This window comes from Schistocerca gregaria, chromosome 4, assembly GCF_023897955.1.
Source record: "Schistocerca gregaria isolate iqSchGreg1 chromosome 4, iqSchGreg1.2, whole genome shotgun sequence".
Taxonomy (NCBI): domain Eukaryota; kingdom Metazoa; phylum Arthropoda; class Insecta; order Orthoptera; family Acrididae; genus Schistocerca; species Schistocerca gregaria.
Genome location: NC_064923.1, coordinates 657,309,882 through 657,333,870, shown reverse-complemented (window position 1 = coordinate 657,333,870; position 23,989 = coordinate 657,309,882). Strand labels below are relative to the sequence as shown.

Here is a 23,989-nt window from a genome sequence, read left to right as displayed (position 1 = left end):
GTAGAAAAACTTTTCTTTGCCCAAGTCAACTGTCAAACAGAAATAGAAGTAGTGACTGGTGCTTTGAAGTATGAAAAACAGAAAAAATAATAGTCTACGAAGTAAGTTGTGCAACAGTAAGAATTTCATTAGTATGAAGGAGTTAAAAAATTTTCTACTTTCTTTTTGTTCGAACTATCGTTTTTGTACATAATTTATTGAATTATATATTTATTGGCTGTGTTTTGTACAGATTGAGTGACTACACCATTTCGAAACTACATTTTCTGCCACAACGAACAACAAGGCCAATACGTAACTGTGTACCATACAAACAACTGAGCTACCAATTTATGTAGAGAGATGAGAGGATTGACCACTGTTGGTGGGCGACCCCCTACGGTACTCACACAGGTACATGTACCTTTCAGCAAGTGGATAAATGTGTGTAGCGTGTGGCGTTCCAACGCTTCTTCACAATACACAGCATAAGATAGTTATCTAAGCAGTGACAATACACCACTTGTTAGTCTTTGCTTTATATATACTACGTATGCCTATATATATATATATATATATATATATATATATATATATATATATATAAAAGAGAGGGGAGAGAGAGAGAGAGAGAGAGAGAGAGAGAGAGAGAGAGAGAGAGAGAGAGAGAGAGAGAGAGGTAGGTATGTGACATTTACTAATGAAACGATTTAATTTGTTTTTCTTTTGAAGTATATTTCACGTGTCAAACTTCTATTTTTTATAAAAAAATACATAAATATTTCATTCACCTTACCAATTCACATAAAAAGCACACATACTTCTAAAAAATACAATTAGACAGGAACTTTGGCTGAGTCAGCGTGAACCCGTGAGGTTGTGTGGATCCCGCCGCAAGGCACGGCACGGCGTTTCCGGGCTGCGGGTGTGCTGCAGGCGGGGACTCTTCGTTCAGTCCGTGTTCTGGTCGGTGGGCACGGCCTCCATAAGCAGCTGCGTGTAGCGGGTCACCTTATCTGCAAAAGTAAACGAGGCGACGCCAGTGTGTCATCAGCTGTGCAGTGGCACGACATGAGGAATCTGCGGCTAAGCTGCTAATGCAATGAAGATACACTCTAGCCACCTCACGCCCTCTCCTGTGAGGCAATACGAATTTCCGAATATTGAAAACCCATTACGGGTGTGTGTTCCTATTTTCGCATCGAAAACAAACTGGTTCCTTTCGTACTCGTGGGCCTTTTCATTTGCAAGGAAGGCTCTGCAGTAAATAGTTGTATATTTAATGACATTGCCTTGCTCCACGTTTCTGCCTATTATTTACGTATGCCTAAAATTGCTTTAGGTGAGTCTACTACAAAAACTTTTGACCGACCCCTCACACTCCTCTTCCTCAAGCATCAGCCAGTTTTGTGTCAAACAGCGTGAATGATTCCCCTTACCGCGACATAAACTCTAGTGGAAGACTCTACAGGAGAGACGCTCAGTAGCTTGGTACGGGCTTTGGTGAAGTTTCAAGAACATACCTTCACCGAGGAGTCAAGAAGTATATTGCTCCCTCCTACGTGTATCTCGCGAAGAGACCACGAGGATAAAACAGAGAGATTAGAGCCCACACAGAGGCATGCCGACAATCCTATCCACGAACAATACGGGACTGGAATAGAAGGGAGAACCGATAGAGGTACTCAAGGTACCCTCCGCCACACACCGTCACGTGGCTTGCGGAGTATGGATGTAGATGTAGATTTTAAGTGGAACAAGTGAATCAGGATGTACCTCCTAATCACTTAAATGACTGGTTTCAAAGAAAGAATGTTTAAAAGAATAATTAATTGTTATTGTACATAAGGAGGACGTTATACAATGTTCTGACAGTGCCAGAAAATGTAAAAGTCGTTGAATTTTTGTTAATAAACTTTAACATGGGTGCAATTTGTTCGCGACGTTTTCTGCTGGGTTGCAGCCGCAAAGTCGGGTGTGGCTCTCAATAATTTCAATTTTCCTTTCAAACTTACAGCACAGACAGTTGATTTCGGAATATCATCTACATGCAGTCTGCTCGAAATACGTTATTGTCAAATGGGCTTGACAATCGTCTCACCGGTGCGTGCCTTTCTGGCTGATTTATTGTTTTACAAACTGTACATTTTTCACCTTACCGACTTGAGTTCTTCCAGTACATGTTAATTTTAACTTACGCAGAACTGCATTTACGGATTTTAATTCAACATTCTGCATGATGCACTTGGCTCTTTCCTTTACAGACATAACGGTACAAACCAATTTGCAAGCCACAACAGTGCCAGGATTGTTGTTGTTGTGGTCTTCAGTCCAGAGACTGGTTTGATACAGCCCTCCATGCTACTCTATCCTACTCTCCAAGTAACTACTGCAACCTACATCCTTCTGAATCTGCTTCGTGTATTCATTTCTTGGTCTCCCTCCACGATTTTTACTCTCCACGCTGCCCTCCAATACTAAATTGGTTATCCCTTGATGCCCCAGAACATGTCCTACGAACCGGTCCCTTCTTCTTGTCAAGTTGTACCACAAACTCCTCTTCTCCCCAGTTCTGTTCAATACCTCCTCATCATTTATGTGCTCTACCGATCTAATCTTCAGCATTCTTTTGTGGCACCACATTACGGAAGCTTCTATTCTCTTCTTGTCTAAACTATTTATCGTTCATCTTTCACTTTCATGCATGGCTACACTCCATACAAATACTTTCAGAAACGATTTCCTGACACTTAAATCTATGCTCGATGTCAACAAATTTCTCTCCTCCAGAAAACTTTCCTCGTCATTGCCAGTCTACATTTTTTATCCTCGCTACTTCGACCATCGTCAGCAATTTTGCTCCCCAAATAACAAATCTCCTTCACTACTTTAAGTGTCTCATTTCCTAATCTAATTCTCTCAGCATGCTCTCCGTCTTCAGGCCACGAGCGGCCCATCGGGACCATCCGACCGCCGTGTCATCCTCAGTTGAGGATGCGGATAGGAGGGGCGTGTGGTGAGCACACCGCTCTCTCGGTCGTTATGATGGTTTTCTTTGACCGGAGCCGCTACTATTCGGCCGCGTAGTTCCGCATTTGGCATCACTAGGCTGAGTGCACCCCGAAAAATGGCAACAGCGCATGGCGGTTGGCTGGTCACCCATCCAAGTGTCGGCCACGTCCGCCAGCGCTTAACTTCGGTGATCTGACGGGAACCGGTGTAATCACTGCGGCAAGGCCGTTGCCCAATTCTCTCAGCATCACCTGACTTAATTCGACTACATTCCGTTATCCTCGTTTTGCTTTTGTTGATGTTCATCTTATATCCGCATTTTGTTGATGTTCATCTTATATCCTCCTTTCAAGACACTGTCCATTCCGTTCAACAGCTCTTCCAAGTCCTTTGCTGTCTCTGACAGAATTGCAATGTCATCGGAGAACTCCAAGTTTTTTATTTCTTCTCCATGGATTTTAATTCCTACTCCAAATTTTTCTTTCGTTTCCTTTACTGCTTCCATAATATACAGATTGAATAACATCGGCGATGGACTACAATCCCGTCTCACTCCCTACTCAATCACTGCTATCTTTTCATGCCCCTCATAACTGCCATCCGGTTTCTGTACAAATTGTAAATAACCTTTCGCTCCCTGTATTTTACCCCTGCCACCTTCAGAATTTGAAAGAGAGTATTCCAGTCAGCATAGTCAAAAGCTGTCCCTAAGTCTGCAAATGCTAGAAACGTAGGTTTGCCTTTCCTTAATCTATATGCTAAGATAAGTCGTAGGGTCAGTATTGCCTCACGTGTTCCAACATTTCCACGGAATCGAAACTGATCTTCCTCGAGGTCAGCTTCTACCAGTTTTTCCATTAGTCTGTAAAGAATTCGTGTTAGATTTTGCAGCTGTGACTTATTAAATTGATAGTTCGGTATTTTCACATCTGTCAACACCTGCTTTCTTGGGGTGGGAATTATTATATTCTTCTTTAAGTCTGAGGGCATTTCGCCTGTTCGCCTGTCTCATACATCTTGCACACCAGATGGTAGAGTTTGTCATGACTGGCTCTCCCAAGGCCGTCAGTAGTTCTAATGGAATGTTGTCTACTCCTGGGGCCTTGTTTCGACTCAGGTCTTTCAGTGCTCTGTCAAACTCTTCACGCAGTATCGTATCTCCCATATCATCTTCATCTACATCCTCTTCCATTTTCATAATATTGTCCTCAAGTACATCGCCCTTGTATAGACCCTCTATATATTCCTTGCACCTTTCTGTTTTCCCTTCTTTGCTTAGAACTGGGTTTCCATCTGAGCTCTTGATATTCATACAAGTGGTTCTCTTCTCTCCAAAGGTCTCTTATTTTCCTGTAGGCAGTATCTATCTTACCCCTAGTGAGATAAGCCTCTACATCCTTACATTTGTCCTCTAGCCATCTCTGCTTAGCCATTTTGCACTTCCTGTCAATCTCATTTTTGATACGTTTGTATTCCTTTTTACCTGCTACATTTTCTGCATTTTTATGTTTTATTCTTTCATCAATTAAATCCAATATTTCTTCTTTTACTCAAGGATTTCTACTAGCCCTCGTCTTTTTAGCTTCTTGATCCTCTGCTGCCTTCACTACTCCATCCCTCAGAGCTACCCTTGTTCTTTTTCTTCTTCTTTTCTTCTTCTTCTTCTACTTTTAATTTAGCTCCTCGTTACTACTGTCTATTCCCAAGACATTTTGTGGACAGTATCCACATATACCACTGATTGTCTTGCAAAGTTATATCATTGTACGACACACACAGTTCAGAGAATAATACGCCATGAACACACGAGGAGCTAAATTAAAAGAAGAAGAAGAAGGTCGATGAGAGTGATATGGGTTTCTATATTAAATTCTCTGCATTTTTGTATAATGTTCTTCGTTACAAACACTTCGTCGTTGCATGAACTACCTAGTCTAAATTCATTTTGTTCCTCAGAAACAATAGGTTGTGCGATAGTCTTCATGCCGTTATTGATTATCTTTGAGTATGGTTTGTAGCTTTTTCAGTCATTTCGTTTCCGTTTCTTCAAAAAGAGAGAGTACTTCTGCTGTATATCAAGCACCGGGGAACTTTTAGTTTCTCCAGCATTCATTTATTACTTGCAAAAGTTTATCTTGTTATAAGCCTCTAGTTTTCCATTTATTCCACCTGTTGCGGTAGCTTTCCCACACTACACTCATCCAGTGTCTGATAGTGAAACGCTAAGCATCTTGCAACAAATTTCACACATAATTTCAAATCTTTTCCAAATTTTTCTCATTTACAAGCTTAAGTGCAAATATTTAAAACAGCTGAAAACTGTGTTATACATAGCAGTTACATTCTTTGAAGACTCGAGGCTCAGTTCGTATGTATCTAATACATTAAATACTACTCCTACATAAAATAGTGACGCAGTACGTATCTTTCTGGTTCTTTCATGCGAACGTGATTTTGCCTGAAAATTGAAAAAACCGGAAGAAAATCAATGCACGACAATGGCGCTATTGACACCACTTGACTGTCAAATAAATGCATCCCATGAATTTAATAATACAATTAAGGGAAACGAATATTCGTTTAGACGCATCCGCGGAAAAGGTGGCAGCGACTGTTGTTCGCTCAGCAAACGGCTGAAAACGTTTTGCTGGTTTATGCACAGAATGTTTATCGAGTGGGGCAAAGGGTGGGATCCCCGATTGTGAGTCCATCGACCTGGGCCGCTAACACGCAAGTTTTCGTGTTCGTAACAGCCCACGCTGTTTTGATATTTTTGGGCGTAAAAATTTCGGTCGCGCGGTGCTGTGCCATAATTATCAGTAATGAAGCGATTGTGAGATTCGTAGAACAAGCAAACTTTCTGTGTCAGATTTCAAACATAAAACTGTCACCGTTCGGATCCGAGTACTGCAAGTGCTACGAAACTCACCGAGAGTTCAGATTTGACGAATCAACAAGGCAAGTAATTATCTTTATTATTACTGGAGGGCGTATTCCCAGTAGCCCAGTCGGGCTGACGTTAGATTTTCCGGAGAAATATTTCTACGACTCTTCCTCACAATCTGTGAGCAATCGTCTGTGTCGGGCACAGTGTCTGGAGGTGCTGCAATCCGATGGTTCACTCCGTAACCCTGAATGCATATCTACACATTTCCGTGATCATGGCACAAAATTACAGGGACAATGGAGAACGACAGGCGTCTGTCAGACAGGGAACCGTGGTTCGAAAATGACTGAGTCGAAAGTTCCGAAGAGAGACTGGTTGTGAGGTAACTAACGGCAGAACACAATAACTTACGAATTCTTGTTTATACAGTACAATGCTATAGGCGCGCCCTGGCCTCGCATGGGTAGCACGAACACTAAGTATCTACAGCTGGACGACTTTCCTTCAGAATATACTTAAATGTATATATTCTGCTAATAATTGGATGCGACTTCAGCTATTTGTGTGTCCCTAATATAGCCCAATTTATCGTATCATGCAAAGGTGCCCTACATTTTAACAAGAAACCTGGACCATGTGTCATTTCTGGTGAACTTCCATATCTTTGAGAGGTAAATGCTAGGTTGAAAGGCAGACTAAAATAGTCCATAGCCCGATCGGAATTCGGTCCCGTGATCTTTCGTGTTCCAGACGGCAAGACCACCAGGCTCAACATAATATCTCGTCAAGCTTCGCTGCTGTCTCGAGTTTCGGCAGCTGTTTATTGCTTTTCCCGCCAGGTACCGCCTCCGCTGTATATGACGTAGCCCCTACCTTTGCCACTAGATGTCACTCCAAACGTTAACGACGGGCATACAGTAAATAATGAAACACTTTTTTTCTGAAAGCAGGTTGATTTTATTCATAATTCCAAAGCACCACATTATTCTCCACTCTTTTGCTTGTAAAACCCTATTTTTCAATATAATCTCCACTCTATGCGACGGCCTTGCGTTACCTTACTTGGAGGGCTTGTATGCCTGCATAGCATCACTGTACTGGTTGAAGTTGGAACTTGCGTCTTCCTGCACCAATAATCTCCCAATCATCCACCTACTGCTTCCTACAGTGTGCATCCTTCATAAGACCAAACAGATGGCAGTCTGCAGGTGTGAGAACGGGGCACATATCTCTGAATACCTCAACTGGTGGACGAGTGTGTGAGCACTACCAACACAGACGTTCAGTTGTGCAGAGAGGTGTTTATCAGCCGTCGATCACTTCGAATGTGTCCGAACGTTCCATTATTGCACCAGTTACAGCTGTGAGCGGCTGGCCGGCACGCGAGAGATCAAATAGATTTAAGCGACCTTGCTGCGATGATGACAAACGCCTCACTGTCCCATTTGTTCACTACCAGATCCCCGCAGACATTCTGCAATCATCTATGAATATCTGCCGCGTTCTTGTTTTCCGCCAAAAGAAGCTCAATGTCAGCTCTCTGCTGCAGACGCCATTTTGACGGCTACGTGTAGCGTCGTCACCTATGGAATATCACGGCACCACGAGGGTCACTTCAAAAGAAATGCACACTATCTTTCTTAAAATACAGTTTTCATTCTGCATGTGTGAAAGTTTTACAGTGTGAAGATACATCCTTTCCGCTTGTTTTCAAACTTAGTTCAACCTGTTCCCGTGAGTGGCGCCGTCACAGCGCGTCTTCAAGAGGGCTGCTACGCTTGACGTTCGTTAGAAGCAACGTGCTGTCATAGAATTCCTGTGCTGTGAAAACGAGACAGTGGGAAACATCCACAAGAGGTTGAAATAGGTGTATGGAGATGCTGCTGTCTATCGCAGTACAGTTAGTCGGTGGGCAAGCAGGTTACGAGATGAAAGCGGGCACAGCAATATTGAGGATTGTCCTCGCAGCAGCAGGCCTCATACTGCACACACTCCACACAATGTGCAGAGAGTTAACGAATTGGTGACTGATGACAGATGCATCACAGTGAACGAATTGTCACGCTACGTTGGGATAGGGGGAAGGAAGTGTTTGCAGAATACTGAATGTGTTGGCTGTTACAAAAGGTTTGTGCCAGGTGGGTTCTCAGGATGTTGACAGTGGCTCACAAAGAAACGAGAAAAACGGTATGCAGCGAACTTTTGGAACAGTACGAGAATGGTGGAGACGAATTTATTGGAAGAATTGTGACAGGTGATGAAACATGGCCACATCATTTTTCACCAGACACGAAGAGGCAATCAATGGAGTGGCATCATGCAAAAATCACCCAAGAAAAAAAAAAATCAAAACCACACCTTCTGCTGGAAAAGTTATGGCTACGGTGTTTTTCGATTCCGAAGGACTCTTGCTTGTGGACATCATACCAAGTGGAACCACCATAAATTCTGATGCATATGTGGCAACAAGAAGAAACTTCAAGGTCGACTGAATCGTGTTCGACCACATCGGCAAAAGAAGAATGTTTTGATGTTGCACAACAATGCACGGCCACATGTCAGTCAAAAAACCGTGGAAGCGATCACAAAACTCGGATGGACAACACTGAAACATCCGCCTTACAGTCCAGACCTGGCTCCATGTGACTATCATCTCTTTGGGAAAGTGAAAGACACTCTTCGTGGAACAAGGTTTGAAGATGACGACTCCCTTGTGCACTGTGCCAAACAGTGGCTCCAACAGGTTGGTCCAAAATTTTACGAAGCTGGTATACAGGCGCTGGTTCCAAGATGTCGTAAGGCAGTTGAGAGGGATGGAAATTACGTGGGGAAATGAAAATATTGTTCCTAAAGGATGTATCTACACACGGTAAAACTTTCAAACATGTAGAATAAACGATGGATTAATAAAAAAAATAGTGTGCATTTGTTTTGCAGTGACCCTCGTATGGCATTTTTTCAATCGAAATTGGCCGAGAAAAAAAAATGTGTGTTGCATTACTTATTGAGCGCCTCTTGTGAACACTAAACAGATAATAGTACATATATTACACGCTTAGCAGTAATAAATTAGATCCACAAACCTTCCTTGTGAATCAATCTATTTATTATTGAAAACTGTGTGAAAATCCTTACAGTAGTTCCTGGGGTTAGCCTCAGCACACACAAAGAAACTACAGCGGGGGCTTTAATTTATAATATGTATAAACAGTCAATGTTATAATTTGATTTATTATTAGGCCGGCTCATTGTCAGCCAGGAAGCGGGCGAGAGTGGAATGGAAGACGGCGGCGAGAGAGTGGCTGCACGTGGACCTGTCTGTTTCAAACGACTGGCGGTTGCGTGACGTCACGCGGCCTTATCCCATTGCAGCGCGCGGCTTTAAGACGATTCTTTTGCATTGATTGCACGCAAACGCAAATTAGTACGACAAAGTACGAATTGGCAAATGAAAAATGAGTTTGAGACGAATCAGCAGAGACGCTGAAACGATTTATACGAGTTTTGTATTAAAAGATATTAAATAAAGAAATCTGCAATATGTGCAGTTTACTGAATAATTTGTAACTTTTAAACCAATCCAGGTACAGAGTAGAGCAAATGCTCACTTTAAAGGTCTCGTCGAAACGCAACGACTCATGTACTTGCATAATTTGCAGCATTAATATACGACCTGTAAAGCACCAGTTTTATTGATTTATTGCTAATGATTAACAACAACACAAAGCAAATACACGAACAGCAAGACAATATATGATAGTGGGTGGCGTTACACACACTTCAACATCATTAGTTTGTGGTATCTGCAATTTTTATGGTGTTATCTTTGTTTATTAATAATTTTTGCATAATTTTACTTATTGTATATAATAATTTTGCCTTTGTACATAAGTAAATTCTGATCAGCGCATCAGAAAGAGCACTTCAAATCCGTATGGAGAGTTATTTAGTGGCACAAATGGACAAATACTATTTTCGCACTCTGCAAAAGTAGTTGCGAAACACCAAAACATTAATTCTGAGTAACCTATTGCAGCTACAAATATGTGTACTTATGTATTTCGACGAGAGTTTGAGCGCGCATATAATGGCGCAAACAGAATTAAGATTGCTCTCTCGTATAAAAAGTTATGCAAGGAATAAAAAGTTATTCAAGGATATTGGGATCAATGGAAAGTAGTTACATGACGTAACTTGGGGAATTTAGGATCGAAGGTATTTTAGCGGAGCTGACACAGAGCTCCAGGACAGATACTGCGCGCCTTTGCCGACGCCGAACCTGTGTTGCTTGACGTGACGCTTTGGTGATAGTTTTTGCAGTTCCGTAAGTGTTGCACGCAAACGGAAGATACAGGTTTTCACGAAGAGTCCGAACTTAGGATATTTTCGGTGTTGAACACAGCTGGGGCTTGTATTTTTCACGCGTTGTGTCTTTTAGCGATAGTTTTTTGCAAGAAAACGGGATTTTGTTGCAAAAGCGTAGCTGTGGGTCTCTGTTTCAATTCGAGTGCCCCACACTTAGCCTCTGAAGCGCTACTGCGAGACACTATTTTCGAGCATTGCGAACCGTGATTTGGGATACCAACGCGACTTACTTTCTGATACGGTCATGTTGGACTAAGTATTTTCACTACGTTTGGGTGACTGATTCCGCAACAGTGCCACTGGAATTTGATTGTATTTAAACCAGTGACTTTCAATATTTTCTGGTATCCGACACTTAGGAATTCTAGTTAGTGTCTAACTAACTTTAGATCGTCGGGATTAGGCAGTGTTTTACGCGAACTGATCGATTTGCTAAATATCAATCGATGTTCTTCAGCATTCAACAACTTTTATAAAAATGTATAGCGTGTTCAGTATCGCTATTGGGGGTTCGAGCAATAATTAAAACGGCACGAAACTATTTGGAATATATTGCCAGTGAACAATATTTAGCTAGGAATATAAACTTGTTAATTTTAATGAACTTAACGTGTGCGTTTGATTCGTCATTTGATATCAGCCTGCTAGATTAACATTTGCACTTATCGGGCCGGCCGTAGTGGCCGAGCGGTTCTAGGCGCTACAGTCTGGAACCGCGCGACCCATAGCGCTCAGAGCCATTTGAACCATTTGTACATATCGGTCAACAGCATCGAGAGTATTTTATTTATGCATTTTAATGGGTGTTAAGCGCATGTGTCTGTCGATAGAAAGGGTAGGAGATCATCGCCGAGTAAGATGACGAGAGCCTGCGAGCAGACGCATTTGGGGCCTCATTCCGTTCTGCCGACCGGCGCAAGGGGCACCAAACTCCAATTCACTGCAGAATTTGTGATCTATACACTAACATTATCAGTCCGAATGTAAACTGTTGTACAGCTGCAGTCTCTATCGCCACATACTTTAAGTGAACGGTTCGTCAGCCCTAGGCGTTCTAAGCGATTTTGAGTCCTTGTCTAGTAGGCATGGCACCAAACATCGAATGACTGTGACCACAGGTTGTTCGGATAATGACAGGTCGACATACGCCATACGAGAATGTAAGATATGTGCGGGGAATTGAAATGCACATCTTTAGTGGAAAGATAGACTTCTCTCACGACACTGGCCGACAAATTTAGAGGACTGATTTCTGAGTAAGAGTGTAGCGGTTCTGCTGCCACCATCGTCGTTCCGCTAGGGATTATCAGACTAAGGTAAGAGATTAGGGCGCGTATGGAGGTGCATGTACAGGGTGTTTCAAATAGAATTTTACAAGTTAAAAAATTCATATAATTTTTTTGAAAGGGAATATAGATCTGGGTTTAGTGTTATTTTGTAGGGAAACGCATAAAGTTTTTTTTTTATCTTAAAGATGTTGTATGTGGCTTCCGTTGGTTATCCTGCACACATCCCATCGAAAGTCAATTTCTTCGTAAACTCGCTGAAACATTGCAGTTGTAACTTGCTCAGTGGCGGCGTAAATTCTTGTTCTAAGTTCAGGTAGAGAAGCTGGCGCAGGAGGTACAGACACAATATCCTGAATGGATCTCCCCCCCCCCCCCCCCAAAAAAAAGTCAGGTCTGGGGAACGTGGGGGCCATGCAATTGCCGCACCACGGCCAATCCATTGACCTGGGAAGCAGTCACTGAAAAAATCCCGGACGTCAGCCAGGTAGAGGGTTGTTGCACCATTTTTCATGAAATAAACATTTTGTTCTTGGTCGTGCTCATCGAACTGTCTGTAGTATCAAAAATTCTTATTACATAAAAAAATGGCTCTGAGCACTATGGGACTTAACATCTGAGGTCATCAGTCCCCTAGAACTTAGAACCACTTAAACCTAACTAACCTAAGGACATCACACATATCCACGCCCGAGGCAGGATTCGAACCTGCGACGGTTCCGGACTGAAGCGCCTAGAACCGCACGGCCACCGCTATCGGCTCTTTTAACATATCCAGGTACACCATCCCATTGATGGTTCTCTCACGGATTGACACTACAATTACCTCTGTAGGTACTACGAATTAATTTATACGAATTTTCAGAGTTGAAACACCCTGTATTTATTCTGAAGTTTTGCTACTGAGGAAACTTACAAGCAGTTGTGAAAAATCTTTACTTCATCTATTGACTGTACATCTATTCCAGCTTCTTGGAATAAAGCAGTGATAATACTGCTCCACAAGAAAGGAAGTATTCACAACATAAAAAACTTGTGCCAAAAACCGAATCTGCGTTTTGTACAATGATTTTACACGGGTATTTTTAAATCTCAACAGTCCCATCCACGACAAACTTTGACCCATTGAGCAGGCTGGATCCCGCAATAGCTTCAGGACACTACATTATACTTCAGTTCTCCAAGAAGTGATAAGCAGGGCGAACTATTATCGGATGCCTTGCAAGAAGCCAGTCGTGGAACCTTGACTGAAACTAGCTGGTTTGGTACCTGATACCGCCTCGACCTCGCTGGAAACCGGTACGCTTCCCAAGAGTTTAGATACGTAATGAAAAGAAAATTATTTGTAATGAAAATTGCAAAAAGGCCTCACAAATGGTAATATGAATGCCATTCTTGCACAATCGTTTAAAGAATAGGGCAGCGAATGTTCAAGCTACGAAAAGACGCAATAAATCCAGATTGCGCAATATATTTTCTCTCATGAGCACACAATTGAAAGAAACATAATAGGTATTAACATGTGGAACAAAACAATGAGAAACCATTAATAAAAGCAAGGGGAAATTACATGATTACACTTTAAACATCTGTTGGGCAACATAGAGCTGGGAAAATAGACAGGAAAAAAAATCATCGTCTCTAAAAATCTCCCTCAAACTATTCTTCATCGGTAAAATAGAAACAACTGCATTGATCATATTAAATGGGAGTATTAATTTACCTATCATAAAAGGAGTTGACAGCACACGCTGGGCGCTGCATGAGCAACCTTATTAAAGAGATGTGCACACAACAATGCACGAGGGTAAGATCACTCTGAAGTTAGAAGAAAAATTGAAAGTAAAGTCATCAAGGTACTAAAACAATCATGCGTCTCCATAAAATTCCTCATGAAATTTATAACACGAACTCAAAAACACATCTCAGCCATTTTCAGCATCTACGACGATCTCGACACAATGCAGCTCTTACCACTGAAGAGACGCCTTCAAGTTCACTCTCATCGGAGCCTGGCACTAGACAGAAATTTCTCTGTCCCTCGAAATCTGGTCGGAGACTGTCCCAACCGAGCATTCTTGTCAAAGACTAAAACCCGAAAGCTCTATTCTCTCTCTCTAAAAAAAACTGGTTGGTCAGCCAACGGCGAGAAAAGATCGGGACTTCTGAGCCCCTGCTAATTAAATTTCCAGAAGAATAATGTTCCAGTGGAAATTTCCACGCAGGGAAGGAGCGAGGGGTAGAGAGAACAGTTCTAACAGCCGACGTGGCGGCAATATTTGTTTAGAAAGCCTTAGCATTCTTTCGGGTATTTGAGTCGGTAAAATGCGAAAGGACAACGTCCCTGGCCACATGTGCCACCAGGAAAACCCTCTACCTTGATAGGTAAGTCTGTTTTCGGAACGGGAAGAGTTGCATTTCACACCCGGCTATTCAAACCTGGTCCCTTGTGAGTCTCTATGAGTCTCCGGAGTCATTTCGCCACGACGTACTACTTTGTGAAGAAACCAGTTATCTGTCACTAGCGAGCCCTTTCATTCTCGCAAGAATAATGAGCATTTCCAGGTCTGGCCACGGCCAAGTGGCGCCAGATGGCGATTTCTCCCACAGTGCTTGTTTCCGGGGCATTTCACTCCAAGAAATTTGGAGGCGAAATAAGCTACTTTAAGAGGAACCCTTAGCGGCACAATGGGCCAGCACCGATCTCCCGTCGCCCTTTCAAAGGGTTTGCAGCGGTGCATACAGTCCATGTCCATCCTCTAGATGAGAGACCGTTTCCTTCGGCGTGACTTTAACAAGGACGGCCCACTGCCTGCAGTTTCGGTGAGGCCAGTCCATGACGAAACCGTCTACTCAGTTACGAGTTGGGAACTTATTCTGTTTGCAATGAAAATTTGCTCATGCTTTATAGTGGGAAGAAGGTTATGGGAGTAGTACCTGGTGAACGTTTCCTGTTATCTCTGTTACCTAGTGAATTCCGTATTCATTCCTGCGGCCAGAGTGGCGCAAATTGTTATCGAATGAAATCAGTCGGCCTCCGAATTGGCGGTCGTATTTCAGCCCCTATGTATAGCTTATGTATATTCTGAAAAGGTCCTCGATTCAGTTGGCAATCCTGCTGTCACGCAAGCCTCAGCTTATTAAAATCCTGTACCACATATATGATACTTCTGAAGCCAGGGAATCAACTCAAGAATTTCCAATTAGCATACTCGTATGAGTGAAGCAAGGCGATTCAGTCTGTACGAAGCTGTTAATAACCTCCCTGGAAAAAAATAATACCCAACTGAACTAAGAATAAAAAGGAATTACGATCAGCGTGAAGAGACCTGACAACCACAGATTTTCTCGTGCAACTGTGATACTGGCAAATTATTTTGAAGAACTACAAATGCTGGTATCTGATGTCACCTCGGTATGTCAGGCACTGGCACTGAACATAAACCTTTCCAATTCAAAAGCTATGTCTCAAAAACTGAGCACGGTAAGAAAAATGGTTCAAATGGCTCTGAGCACTATGGGACTTAACATCTATGGTCATTAGTCCACTAGAACTTAGAACTACTTAAACCTAACTAACCTAAGGACATCACACAACACCCCGCCATCACGAGGCAGAGAAAATCCCTGACCCCGCCGGGAATCGAACCCGGGAACCCAGGCGTGGGAAGCGAGAACGCTGCCGCACGACCACGAGATGCGGGCACACGGTAAGAAACTTACAACTCAAAAATACTCTACTGTAATTATCAAGGAATACCTCTGTCTTGGCCAGCTTGTTAATACGACTGGAGACATAAGATTTGAAATACTTCGATGCATCATGCTAGTCCGGCAACAATTTGAAAGATGTTCAAGTATCTTCAGATCAGCCCGCCCGGTTAGCCGAGGGGTCTCACGCACAGATTTCCGGAGTGGGAAGGAGCGCCTGTCCCCGGCACGACTCCGCCTGGCGGACTTGTGTCGAGGTCCGGTGAGCCGGCCAGTCTGTGGATGGTTTTTAGGCGGTTTTCCATGTACCTCGGCGAATGCGGACTGGTTCCCCTTATTCCGCCTCAGCTACACTATGTCGACGATTGCTGCGCAAACAATTCTCCACGTACGTGTACACCACCAGTACTCTACCATGCAAGCATAGGGGTTACACTCGTCTGGTGTGAAACGTTCTCTGCGGGAGGGGGGAGGGGGGAGCACCGGGGGCCGAACCGCACAATAACCCTGGGTTCGGTGTGGGGCGGCGGAGGGGTGAAGTGGCCTGGGTAGTCGTCGTGGGATTGTGGACCACTGCGGCTGCGGCGGGGACAGAGCCTCTCCGTCGTTTCTAGGCCCCCAGTTAACATACAATACCATACAATACAATCTTCAGGTCAAACATGGCAATTAAACTGGAAAAAGCAGTTTCTGATCACTGTGCTTCCTGTGTTGACACAGTTGTGAGAAATGGACACTTCATCAACATGCAAGAGGGAAACTTAGAACATCACAGCGAAGCATGGGGAGGTCTATATTGGGTTTACAAGGAAAAACTAAAAAAAGGCGCAGAAGACATCAGGTCAGTTACCGGCGTCAGTTATATCCTGGAGAGAATAGCCACTATGAAATGGCAATGGCTGACCATGTTGCCAGAAGAGACCAGACAGACCTGCCAGGGTAGCCAAGAGTGCTAACACGCTGCTTCCTGGACTCGGGTAGGCGCGCTGGCCCCGGATCGAATCCGCCCGGATTAACGACGAGGGCAGGTGTGCAGGCCAGCCTGGATGTGGTTTTTAGGCGGTTTTCCACATCCCGCTAGGTGAGTACCGGGCTGGTCCCCACTTTCCGCCTCAGTAACACGACTCGCAGACATCTGAACACGCTCGCACTATTCCATTAATTACACTCGATGCAGAGAGTAGGGGTACACTAACTCTTTTCCGGGGGGTACGGGGTGACGGAAGGAAGGGCATCCAGTCATCCCTTTCCACTAACCTTGCCAAATCCGTTACTAACAATGCCGACCCTGTGTCAGCGCGGGATATGGCACCAGTGAAAGAAAGAAAGAAGAAAGTCAAAAGAGACCAGACAAACCACGAGGAAGACTGCCTGGCCGCTCGGAGAAAAGCTTGTGGAAGATCGCCTGAGTTAAATGGCTGAATATCGACTAAAACCGTTACTCGTAGCAGAAGTTGTAGACAGAGCTTAACGTAGTACAAGGAGGGGCAACATCACTTAATGGCATAAATGGCTTATTTTATGTATGGTAGACAAAAATTTGGAAACACCAAAAAACGCTTTACCATGTATAATACGATATAAGAAACAGCTTCCAGCCGTCTCGGAATGGATAAAGAAATGTCCTTTATGGTGTTCAGGTAATGCTTATGGAAGTGGATAACAATCACGCACATTCTCTCCAAAGAAAGAAATTAAGACTCAACAACACTGAAATCTGGTGACTGGAGGCAAGGGGAGATTCGACAGTTCTTCCTCGCGCTCACAAAACCAGTCCTGGATGGTGCGAGCTGTGAGAACAGGAGCCCTGTCGTCTTGGAACACACATGAAACAATCATTGTACAATGGGGTGGGCCTGATCAGCCAAAATGGTCACATAATCCTTGGCAGTAATGCGACCTTCAAGGATACCTACGGGGCCCATGAGATACCACGATAAGGCTGCTCATATCACCGAACCTCCGTCATGCTCCTCATAGCAAGTAATCTGCATCGCAGACGTGAAGTCGGGTAGAAGTTGGAAACAGAGTGAAACGAGACTCATTCGACCAAATGGCATTCTTTCATTGCCCAATAGCCCACCTTTTTTAGCTTCGGTACCACGTTTTCCTGGCACTCATTTGCGTCATTGATGAGTGACTTTGGAATTCCAGTTCACTCTGAAATTCCCTACTAGTCAAAAAACCAGATAAAAATTCACTTGATGCCTTCCTGAGAGACAATCTCCACTCATTCCAAATTAATAATATAAGTGTAGACCAGATGTGGCTTGAATTCAAAGAAATAATACAGGCAGCAATTGAGAGATTTATACCAAATAAATTAACAAACGACGGAGCTGATCGTCCTTGGTGCACAAAACGGGTTAGAACACTGTTGCAGAAACAACGAAACAAACATGTCAAATTTAAACAGACGCAAAATCCCCAAGATTGGCGGGCGATCTTTTACAGAAGCTCGAAATTTAGCGCGGACTTCAATGCGAGATGCCTATAACAGTTTCCAAAACTGAACTTTGTCTCGAAACCTGGCAGAAAATCCAAAGAGATTCTAGTCGTATGTGAAGTATGTTAGCAGCAAGAAACAATCAATGCCTTCTCCGCGCGATCGCAATGGAGATACTATCGAATACAGTGCTGCCAAAGCAGAGCTACTAAACACAGCCTTCTGAAAACACAGCCTTCTGAAATGCCTTCACAAAAGAAGACGAAGTAAATATTCCAGAGTTCGAATCAGGAACAGCTGAAAACATGAGTAACGTAGAAGTAAATATCCTCGGGAATTATGCTGATGCATTAGCTCCAAACTGCACAATCATATACAACCGTTAGCTCGACGAAAGATCCGTACCGAAAAACTGGAAAGTTGCACAGATCACACCAATATTCAAGAAAGATAGTACAAGTTGTTGTTGTTGTAGTCTTCAGTCCAGAGACTGGTTTGATGCAGCTCTCCATGTTACTCTATCCTGTGCAAGGTTCATCATCTCCCAGTACCTACTACAACCTACATCCTTCTGAATCTGTTTAGTGTATTCATCTCTTGGTCTCCCTCTACATTTTTTACGATCCACGCTGCCCTCCAATACCAAATTGGTGATCTCTTGATGCCTCAGAATATGCCCTACCAAGTAGAAGTAATCCACTAAATTGCAGGCCCATATCGATAACGTCGATATACATCAGGATTTTGGAACATATATTGTGTTTGAACATTATGAATTACCTCGAAGAAAACGGTCTATTGACATACAGTCAACACTGGTTTACAAAACATCGTTCCTGTGAAACACAACTAGCTCTTTATTCACATGGAGTGTCGAGTGCTATTGACAAGGGATTTCAGATCAATTCCGTATTTCTGGACTTCCGGAAGGCTTTTGACACTGTGCCACACAAGCGGCTCGTAGTGAAATTGCGTGCTTATGAAATATCGTCCTAGTTATGTGACTGGATTTTTGATTTCCTGTCGAGAGGTCACAGTTCGTAGTAATTGACGGAAAGTCATCGAGTAAAAGAGAAGTGATTTCAGGCGTTCCCCAAGGTAGTGTTATAGGCCCTTTGCTGTTCCTCATCTATAAAAATGATTTGGGAGACAATATGAGCAGCCTTCTTAGGTTGTTTGCAGATGACGCTGTCGTGTATCGACTAATACAGTCATCAGAAGATCAAAACAAACTGCAAAAACGATTTAGAAAAGATATCTGAACTGTGCGAAAAGTGGCAGTTGACCCTAAATAACGAAAAGTGTGAGGTCATCCACATGAGCGCTAAAAGGAATTCGTTAAACTTCGGTTACACCATGAATCAGTCGAATCTAAAAGCCGTGAATTCAACTAAATACCTAGGTATTACAATTACGAACAACTTAAATTGGAAGGAATACATAGAAAATGTTGTGGAAGACTAAGTTTTATTGGCAAGACACTAGGAAAATGTAATGTACTAAGGAGACTGCCTGCACTACGCTTGTCCGTCCTCTTAAAATACTGCTGCGCCGTGTGGGATCCTTACCAAATAGAACTGACGGAGTACATCGAAAAAGTTCTTGAAGGGCAACACGTTTTGTATTGTCGCAAAATATGGGAGAGAGTGTCATAGAAATGATACAGGATTTGGGCTGGACATCATTAAAAGAAAGACGTTTTTCGTTGCGACGGAATCTTCTCACGACATTCCAATCACCAACTTTCTCCTTCGAATACGAAAATATTTTGACGACACCGACCTACATAGGGAGAAATGATCACCACGATAAAATAAGGGAAATCAGAGGTCGTACGGAAATATGTAGGTGTTCGTTCTTTCCGCGCGCTGTACGAGTTTGGAAATAGAGAATTGTGAAGGTGGTGCGATGAACCCTCTGCCAGGCACTTAAATGTGGTTTGCAGAGTATCCTTGTAGATGTAGATTTATTTCTCATTTAATCGTATGGCTAGGGCCCCTCGTCGGGCAGACCGTTCGCCGGGTGCCGGTCTCACAATTTGAAGCCACTGCGGCGACCTGCAGTCTATGAGGATGACAGAAAGATGACAGCACAACACCCAGTCCTGGGCGTAGAAAATTCCCAGACCCAGAGGATTGACAATGCGTCACGCTAACCATTCAGCTACCGGGGGCGGACTAGATGTAGATGTACTTATGGAACTCCCTTCGTGTTGCTTTGGCGCTGACAGGTTCACGAGTGCGACATTCATTCTTCAGTGAATTTTGCAGCTTTCGTCCTCTTATTTTCGTCGCAATCCTCTTAAATTATGTTTCGCCCCACGATCGCTCAACAGACAGTTTCGTCCGCTTTGTGACTTAGAGAAATACACTCCTGGAAATTGAAATAATAACACCGTGAATTCATTGTCCCAGGAAGGGGAAACTTTATTGACACATTCCTGGGGTCAGATACATCACATGATCACACTCACAGAACTATAGGCACATAGACACAGGCAACAGAGCATGCACAATGTCAGCACTAGTACAGTGTATATCCACCTTTCGCAGCAATGCAGGCTGCTATTCTCCCATGGAGACGATCGTAGAGATGCTGGATGTAGTCCTGTGGAACGGCTTGCCATGCCATTTCCACCTGGCGCCTCAGTTGGACCAGCGTTCGTGCTGGACGCGCAGACTGCGTGAGACGACGCTTCTTCCAGTCCCAAACATGCTCAATGGGGGACAGATCCGGAGATCTTGCTGGCCAGGGTAGTTGACTTACACCTTCTAGAGCACGTTGGGTGACACGGGATACATGCGGACGTGCATTGTCCAGTTGGAACAGCAAGTTCTCTTGGCGGTCTAGGAATGGTAGAACGATGGATTCGATGACGGTTTGGATGTACCGTGCACTATTCAGTGTCCCCTCGACGATCACCAGAGGTGTACGGCCAGTGTAGGAGATCGCTCCCCACACCATGATTCCGGGTGTTGGCCCTGTGTGCCTGTGCGCCTATCGCGACACCACTGGAGGCGGGCTGCACGATGTTGGGGCGTGAGCGGAAGACGGCCTAACGGTGTGCGGGACCGTAGCCCAGCTTCATGGAGACGGTTGCGAATGGTCCTCGCCGATACCCCAGGAGCAACAGTGTCCCTAATTTGCTGGGAAGTGGCGGTGCGGTCCCCTACGGCACTGCGTAGGATCCTACGGTCTTGGCGTGCATCCGTGCGTCGCTGCGGTCCGGTCCCAGGTCGACGGGCACGTGCACCTTCCGCCGACCACTGTCGACAACATCGATGTACTGTGGAGACCTGACGCCCCACGTGTTGAGTAATTCGGCGATACGTCCACCTGGCCTTCCGCATGCCCACTATATGCCCTCGCTGAAAGTCCGTCAACTGCACATACGGTTCACGTCCACGCTGTCGCGGCATGCTACCAGTGTTAAAGACTGCGATGGAGCTCCGTATGCCACGGCAAACTGGCTGACACTGACGGCGGCGGTGCACAAATGCTGCGCAGCTAGCGCCATTCGACGGCCAACACCGCGGTTCCTGGTGTGTCCGCTGTGCCGTGCGTGTGATCATTGCTTGTACAGCCCTCTCGCAGTGTCCGGAGCAAGTATGGTGGGTCTGACACACCGGTGTCAATGTGTTCTTTTTTCCATTTCCAGGAGTGTATATTTTTCCGCTTTCCCCTGTATAGGGTATAAAGTTTCGAAACGGTGCCGCTTGAAATACCGAACACTTCGGTTACCTTTGTTACGAAAGCAACCACTATATGCGCACAAACAATTTGCCCACGCTCAAATTGACTTATCTCGGACATAAAGCACTCACAGCTATACAGAGCGATGTTCTGACTACGGCTGACACTGAGACCAGTTTGCTGATACCGTCTCTGTAGAATGTTTGACTTTGTTGACGGAACCTACAACCTCTCCTCTGCTAGCATCGCTTCCATCACTATCAAGATGTTCCTTAAGGTTTGGAAACAGATGAAAACCGGATGGGGTCAAGTCGGGTCTCTATGGAGGATGATCAAGGACAGTGAACCCAAGGCGTCGGATTGTTGCAAATGTCGCTGCGCTCGTGTGTTACGTATTGTCATGCTCAAGGAGAGGGTACTCCAAGTGCCGGCGAACTGTTCTAATTCGAAACTCGATTACAGCACACTGTTTCTCACGCATCGGCATAGTTACGTTACATACGCGCTACAATTCGGAGCCCTCTAGCGGAATAGGGCTGCAAAAATGTAGACATGAAGAACAAATATGGAGAATGTTAGTAACATTTGTTTTATTTGACAAGATTTGATGGTTTTCACATTAAAATTCGGAGGCATTACATTTCAGAAAAGTGTTTTAAAGAGGCATGATTTTTTAGCGTACGGACAAGCAAATGGTAATTGAACGGAAACTGCCATCGTTTTGGAGCGAGTAGGTAAGAGACAGGCTATTATATCCAAGTCTCTTCCAACGGATGAAAAAAAAAGGCTACTGGTCCCCGCAATACACCGACCGAAACGGCTATGAATTTTCTAGGTTCCCGGCGTAAACAATACAGTGCCGGCTTGCGCGGAGTCCTCGATCGGTGATTTACGGCCGGCCGGGTGGCCGAGCGGTTCTAGACGCCACAGTCTGGAACCGCGCGACCGCTACGGTCGCAGGTTCGAATCCTGCCTCGGGCATGGATGCGTGTGACGTCCTTAGGTTAGTTAGGTTTAAGTAGTTCTAAGTTCTAGGGGACTGATGACCTTAGTCGTAAGTCCCATAGTGCTCAGAGCCATTTGCACCATTTTGATGATTTACGCCTGACATGGTGTTACGTACTGTGTTGCATGGGAAGGAATACGCAGTCAGCAGCTAGACAACTGTTCACATAAAAGGCAGGCTTTAATGCCTGACTTGGGACCAAGCATGTTGTCGAGACAATGAGTGCTGCAGTGATGATTACTTGCCGCAGCAGATGAATCCTGTTTCAACCAGAGGCGGAATGCTCAACAGTCGCATTGGGTACGGAGGGGCTGTGGAGAATCTCCTGATAGCCTAGTTCGTTCACCTGGTAAGACTCTACCTAATTACTTTTGAGTTCTATGTACAAGACGCCTATCGGGGCTGAAGAGCATCATCTGGTAAGGGTCCACACTGGGTCGTTGGAATGGATACGACAGAACTTTATAAGCGATCTCTTGTCGGCGTAGCAACACGGAAACGCCACTTTGAACACCTGTTACGCGGAGTTCGTGCTCAAAGAAATATCTTTATCAAAATGTGTATACCTTGATTTTTATCCGTCAGCAGACGAAAGATAAACAGGAAATTTTCTTAGCTTTTATTAGCTTTCGACTCAGTCGCTTTTGCATAAGATTCCCTGTCAACCTTTTTAATGGTTTATTCGTGATATAAAACCAGCGCGGTCCGACAGATGGAATAAAGTAGCTGCCTTACATAACGCGGCAGCCACGCGGGTTTGCACCGTGTCCTGGGAAGCCCGCAAAAGGCCTGAATCAGCGGCATTCAGTGCTCTGAGGGAAGGCCACCACGCTGCAGTCCCAGCCGGCAGCAGCTACGTTTCGCTGTTAAAATCTGCTGCAAAGCAGAACTTCAACAAAATAACCTTATTCGCATCAGATTTGTGTGCTTGTTGTGAGAGAGTCCAGCTGTACTGATTATCTTCCTCGAATACTAATCCTATAGGATTTAACGAAACCAATGTTGCCTTTCTTCTTGTTACAGTCCCAGCAGAAATACGTATATCAGTTCGTTCTGTCTCTTGTCATGCTTACTTGAGAACTCCAGTCGCCGGAATTCTAGTGGGTCGGACAAGTGTCTTTAATGTTTTCCTTTGGAGATGCACTGAACTTTTCCACAACTCTTCTAGCAAATCTGTCTTCCATTCACCGTACCTGATGCTGATTTTACATAATCGCCCCATTTCATAAGGCTTCTTAGTACCACTCCAAAGTACTTACACGGTGTGCTCAATAATGTCGCTACCACTCTTGTAATCGGATACTACTGGATTATCTCTCTGTTATAGCAATTACTTCCACACTTAATGTGTCATCCATTACACGAAGAGTAAATTTTGTTCAAGTCTTTCTACATTTGCTTACTATAGTCCAACGGCGATAACTTCCAGCAGACAACGGCGTAATCAGGGAACATTCTAAGAGTCCTGCTGACCCTATCTGGAAAATTTTCTATGCTTATTGAAACATTAAATCAGTGACAGTCAAATGAAAACCAGGCAAATGGAAAAGATAAGTACACTGTTTATTATTTCAAAAGCAGTCGTCGTAACTGTTGATACATTT

General features: G+C 44.1%; 1 protein-coding gene across 3 annotated transcripts in view; it reads right to left on the bottom strand.

Moving 5' to 3' along the window:
• Positions 1-688: 688 nt before the first annotated feature.
• Positions 689-23,989, bottom strand: part of LOC126266787 (b(0,+)-type amino acid transporter 1-like) — a 402,063-nt gene continuing 378,762 nt past the window's right edge. Inside the window, exon 14 of one of the 3 annotated variants that reach the window (XM_049971330.1) lies at positions 689-995. In XM_049971330.1, coding sequence (XP_049827287.1) covers positions 931-995 — 65 coding nt within the window. In that variant the 3' untranslated portion in view covers positions 689-930. The remainder of the gene's footprint in view (positions 996-23,989) is intronic. The other 2 variants (XM_049971332.1, XM_049971331.1) reach the window with 2 other exon arrangements.